Below are 5,715 nucleotides of genomic sequence, written 5' to 3' on the forward strand. Positions count from 1 at the left end.
ACTTTGTTTTATGGTAATGTTTTTTCTTCTTCCTTCTCCGATTTGCGTTTCGTCGTCATATCTTTTGAACCTACCCGGCTGCCGTAGGTCAAACTGTGTGTGTTCAGTTATGGCTGCTCTCTACGGAAGTCACATCAAGCTGCCACAATAAAGTTACAGCATAAGTCGGACACGATACTTTACAGTTATTTATTATACCACCTAACAGTGACAGTGGAATTTCCCATAGATTATTAACGTCTGTACATCACAGTATGATATGCTAACTATTTTTAGCTAATCATTGGCTACACAGTTTAGCTAACAACGCCTTTTTCTTTTAATTTAAAGGTTAAAGTACTCGAGTTCCGGTGTAACTGTAGCATGTGTTAGCTTAACGCTTCATCTCCCTGTAACCTCATGAGGCTTCTACATGTTCATACTGTAATGGCTGTCAACAGCCCCGTTTTAATGCTGGATAGTTAAAGGTAAGCTCAGCGGTGTAGTTTCAGGACATTTAAATGTATGTAATGTGATTTATTTTGGATTCAGTTCTGCCGAGCACTTAGCATGCTAAGTTAGCTGCTGACTGACAGCACACTCCCATTCTACAATGAGGCTGTTAGCTCTTGTACTGTTTGACAAACTACTGTAACATGCATGTTATAGCCCAGCACTGAATAATTATGCAAAGAAGGTGTCTTATAGTTTAATAAAAATATGTGGCAGTCAGCTAATGTTACTGTAATGTGGTCATGGTTTAGATTGAAGAGGCAAATTGACAACAGTTAGACTTATAAGTAGTAGCACGTCCATACATGTGTAACCTGGGTGTTTGAATTCAAAGTTTTACACTTTATTTATATGCTAAAATTATTGTGTGTGTGTGTGTGTGTGTGTGTATATATATATATATATTTATATTAATTCACTTATCCCACGTATCCCAATTTTCTGGCTGTAAATATTTATTAACAGCTATTATAGCTGGTGTTGTACATAGAAATATAAGTAACAGTGAATGTTAAGTGTGTTTTATTCATGATTTTTATGAAGGGAAATTTTCTACTTACTTATATCATACTGTGCTGGACCCTGGATGTGAAATATACAATTTCATTCATATTTGTGACAGTTATCATGTTTGATCTAACAAACATTTTGAACTGTAATGTGCCATAAATGTTACAAACTTTATACTATACACTTAAAACATGCGCATGTTTTTATTTTATGCCTTTATTTAAATCAAAATTGAGTGGCTGAAAACTGGACACTCTTATTATTTCCATATCTGCCTTTCACCTTTTTTAAATAATAATAATACCTTTATTTATATAGCACAATTTATGCATAAAATGCAATACAAAATGCTGAACATACGAGACAAAAACATTTGAGATACAGATACATTTTTTTTATAAAAATATAGAATAAAAGAATAAACAAACAAAAAATAAAAAATAAATTAAAATTTAGTTGAAACTACAGGTTGAGCTAAGATAAAATAACCATCAGTTAAAAATACATCAGGAGAAAGCAATGGTAAGAAGATGTGACTTAAGATTACGTTTTAAAGTTTTAACAGATGTAGAGCCTCTAAGAACCTCAGGCAGTCCAAGGAAATTGAAAAGCACTATTTTGTAGGCTTTTGACTAAATTTGAAGGGATATTTTCTACAGATAGAATAAATCCTCTCAAATGACAATAAATAGCAGTTTGCAATAAATTATTGACAGGCATCCTAGAAATTGCATGTTTGGTCGATTTAATTTGCCGTTTGCCAGCTGTCTTTTAAAATCATGCCTTTGCCTTTTTAGTCTGGCAGATTAATGGCAGCCTTCGTGCTGTGTCGACGGGTGCCCAGGCTACGCTGCCTCCCAGGCTTGAGGAAGGACTTCACCAAGGCTCAGCATGTGCCTGTCAAACAAGAAGATGAGACTGATGATCATGAGGGGAAGAAAGGAATACTGCAACACCAGGAAGCCTCTCCCCAAGGAGACTACAGGCTGTATTACAACCCCTCCTCATATCATCACTCCGTGAGGAACTCTGCAACCTCCTGGAGCCAAACAGATAATGATGAGGATGATCAGTGTCTCCCTACTCTCGCACCTTCCTTCTGGCAACAGAGCAATCGCTATAGTGTGAGTTGCTCGCGGCAGCTGTCCAGCTCGAAAAACACACTTCTTGACTTGGCTTTCAACAAAGACCCTGAACCTGAGATGCCATCAGTTTCACCGTATCACAGAGAACCCACACAGCCAGATGTTAAAGTAGATTCACGTGCCTTCATGAAATGCCGGCCTGAATATGCCTCCACGACCCTGGACTTCACCCAGCGGCCTCACCCAATCGAATGGAAAGAGGCCCTGCGGCTGCTCCAAAAAGTGGCCGTTTTAAGAGGCAGCATGAAGCCATCGGATGTGTCTCAGTTTTTTGTGGAGCTCAGCCACTTGCACCGAGACAAGATGTCATTAGTGAGGAGTGACCAACGCTTTGTGATACTCCTCCGATATTCTGTTGAACACCTTCGCCTCTTAACTCAACCTCAGCTGCTGGAGGTGCTGCAGTCATTTGTGTGGCTGAAAATGCCCTCTGACCACACTGTGCTCTCGCTTTATGAGGCAGAGCTGAGCCGCCGGGCCGACCAGATGAGTTTACACCAGCTACTGTTCGCTGCTGACTTGTGGCGCTGTATTGGTAGGCAGGTACCCCAGTTCTTACAGCACCTCTTTGATTCAGTCCGCCTGCATGTGGGACAGATGGGGGTTCCTGAGCTGGTGCAGCTGTTATATATAATGGGAGAGGCGAGGCAGTGCCCAAAAGACCTGATCTATCCTGTAGAGCAGCTCCTCATGCGTCATTTGCAGCAACTCCACCCTGAGGAGGTTGGTACTGTGTGCTTGGGGATTTTTAAAACCCAGACTTCACTATCTGAGAGTGCAGTGACTCATATTTTTGATAAGGCACACTCTTTTGTGGAGGAGATGAGCGACTTTGCCATCGTGAATGTGCTGAAATTACTGCGTTTTAGCTACCTGCTTCACAAGACGTGGCTGCAGGCCATGGCACGGGAAGTTCCTAAACGGGCCCACAGGATGGGTGTCAAGGGGCTGATGCACGTGGCACTGACCTGTTCAGCGCTGCATTACCACGATGATAACATCCTACTGGCAATTGCTGAGAGAGTTCCCTCCTTGGTACCACACTGTAGGAGCAAAGACTCGTGCAAACTGCTGTGGGCCTTTGGCACATTAGGGTTTCTGCCAGGCCAGAACCCAAGCTTCTATCCGAGCCTTACAGAGGCCCTGAGAATAAGGAAAGCTGAATTCCAGCGATACCCAGAGCATCTGCTTACTGGTCTTCTAGGCCTGGCCTTTGTCTCTAAATTCCCAGAGGACCTAATTACATTAGCTTTGAGTCCTGAATTTGTCAACTTGGCACTGAAATCCGCACAGCTGGAGCTGAAAAAAGACTTGTTCACTTTAGATGAAACCGTGGCTCTAGAGTTGCCTCGGTGGAGTGGCCCGCGGCTAAGCAGTGAACTGAGAGAGGAGGTGGCAGAAATGCTGTGGAAATTTGCTCAATCAGACGTGTGCCAGAAAGCAGAGGTTCTGGAGGCAGAATCTGTGCTGCAGGATCTGCTCGGAGGAGAGAAGTTTGTGTGTAAGAGAATGATTCTCCCCCACACTCGCTCCATCGACCTGGAAGTACATCTCAACTCCAGTGGACAGCCGGTACCTGTGAACCCAGCATCCCACACAGTCACACTCACCCCGGAGAATACATCATCCACATTTCCTTCTTATCAAGGTTGGGGGCGAATGAATGTAGGAGTAACTATAACTGAGGATCTTTTGGCACAGATAATAAATGCAAAAAACACCACAGAACCTTTAACCCCGTCTCCCACAGCTGAGCCTGCATCTCTGCACAGAGTTGAGCCCGACGAAGGTGGGAGACTGTTTGACACAGGGCTAGATCTGACCAGTGATATCATAAAAACTCTTGCCAAACCCAGCAGTCGAGGCTCAGCCCCTCAGGACACCAACGGCACGGTCAAACTCGCTATCCAAGTTTCCAGCAGGAACCACTACTGCTACCGCTCACAGCAGTTGCTGGGCCTTCATGCCATGAAGAGGAGGCACTTGAAGTTGGCAGGCTACACGGTTGTAGAGCTCAGCTACCAGGAGTGGGCTCCCATGCTGAGGAAGAGCAGGGCCGAGAAGCTGGCTCACCTGCACTGCAAAATCTACAACGGTCTGCAATGATTCTGTGACCTTCAGCAGGCAAAAAAAGAACATTCACAGCAAACTGGGACGGCAAACTATGTTGGCACTTTGGCTTCAGGGCAATCTGTAGTTTGTTATGAGTGTGTGCAAAGCACAGAAAAGGATCTATTCAGAGGAGGAACAGATGTTTATCTCAACCCACCATTGACTTTTTGTACATGTTTAGTCATTTCAAGACACTTTTGTGAAAATAAAGCTATGAAAAAGTGCTTTGCTCCTCACTGTCCTGGTCATGATTGTGGTATGATGTCATCACACATAGAAGTTATACTGGTTTGTATTTATTATCTAAATTTTCTTTATTGTCTTGAATGTGCAAATTCCTTCCAGGATCTGTGGAAGAGTTTACAGAAACAATGTTTTACATCATACTTAATCACACTCCCTCATGCATGATGGTCTTCTCAGAGGTCAGTGCATCTGCTCAAGTGTTTTTAAACTGTGGGCTGCTTTGCACACCAAAGGTCGAACTTGATCTTTTTAGCTGATGTGAACGTAGCAGACTAGTGTTGTTTTTTGGTGGCTGCTCACGAAGGCTAGAATCTGTTATGTAATTTGATAAATGATTAAAACCCTCCATCGCAATTTACCAGTGATGCAGAACCTGTTAATTACATATCTCAAACAGACTCATCTGCTTATTGTTGCAGGCCTGGTTGGAAATAGTGAGTGAAATTCCCCAGTGGAGGTGAATGTGTTTTGTTCTACAGTTCAGTTTTTGAGTTTTATTTTCCTTTCAACAATGCTTCTGAACCAGGGTGTTGGGCTGTTCTTTTAATGTTCCAAGCGAAATTGGCCCCCTGTATTTCTGAAGCTGTTTGGAAGATTTTCTTTCTTCATGACTAGTATGGCAATGACTACAAATAAGGTCTTTTTTTTTTTTAAAATGGTGGGCCTATTTCAAAGCCCTGTGGCAGCTGGAATTGATTACTGGCCTGCCTTTATATGACTACCAGCTTTTATTTGTGTGTGTGTGTGTGTGTGTTTTTAAACCAAGTTTTTAAAAATGAAATTACTTGAACATTTTTAAAGAAGAACTCTACAGTCTAAGTTATGGTTAACACTTTACTTAAAGGTATCTACATAAGAGTGTCATAACTATGACACGACATGGTCATGAACCTGTCATGAACATTATGTACATGTCATAAACGTTTATGACTGCTGTCATTAAGTGTCATTCGGGTTTTGTAATGACAAGTTGACATTGTTTGGGTTGTCTTGATTATGACAACTTGACATTAATCAAAGTGACATTACCAGAAGTTGTCTTTATGTTAATGTCGAGTTGTCATTATAAGGACATCCCAAACAACTTTAATGTCAACTTGTCATGACAAAGACAACTTCTGGTAATGTCACTTTGATTAATGTCAAGTTGTGGACTGACGTGTTGTGAAAAGTGTCAGGAAACCCTGGATCAAAAAACTTTGAAAGAGTA

General features: G+C 42.0%; 1 protein-coding gene across 1 annotated transcript; it reads left to right on the top strand.

Moving 5' to 3' along the window:
* Positions 1–241: 241 nt before the first annotated feature.
* On the top strand, positions 242–4,818 carry LOC125900130 (FAST kinase domain-containing protein 5, mitochondrial). Its single transcript, XM_049594922.1, has 2 exons — positions 242–467; positions 1,800–4,818. Exon 2 carries the CDS (start codon positions 1,812–1,814, stop codon positions 4,251–4,253), a length of 2,442 nt encoding a protein of 813 aa, XP_049450879.1. The 5' UTR covers positions 242–467; positions 1,800–1,811; the 3' UTR covers positions 4,254–4,818.
* The last annotated feature ends 897 nt before the right edge of the window (positions 4,819–5,715 follow it).

The sequence above is a fragment of the Epinephelus fuscoguttatus genome, linkage group LG13 (genome assembly GCF_011397635.1).
Source record: "Epinephelus fuscoguttatus linkage group LG13, E.fuscoguttatus.final_Chr_v1".
Classification (NCBI taxonomy): domain Eukaryota; kingdom Metazoa; phylum Chordata; class Actinopteri; order Perciformes; family Serranidae; genus Epinephelus; species Epinephelus fuscoguttatus.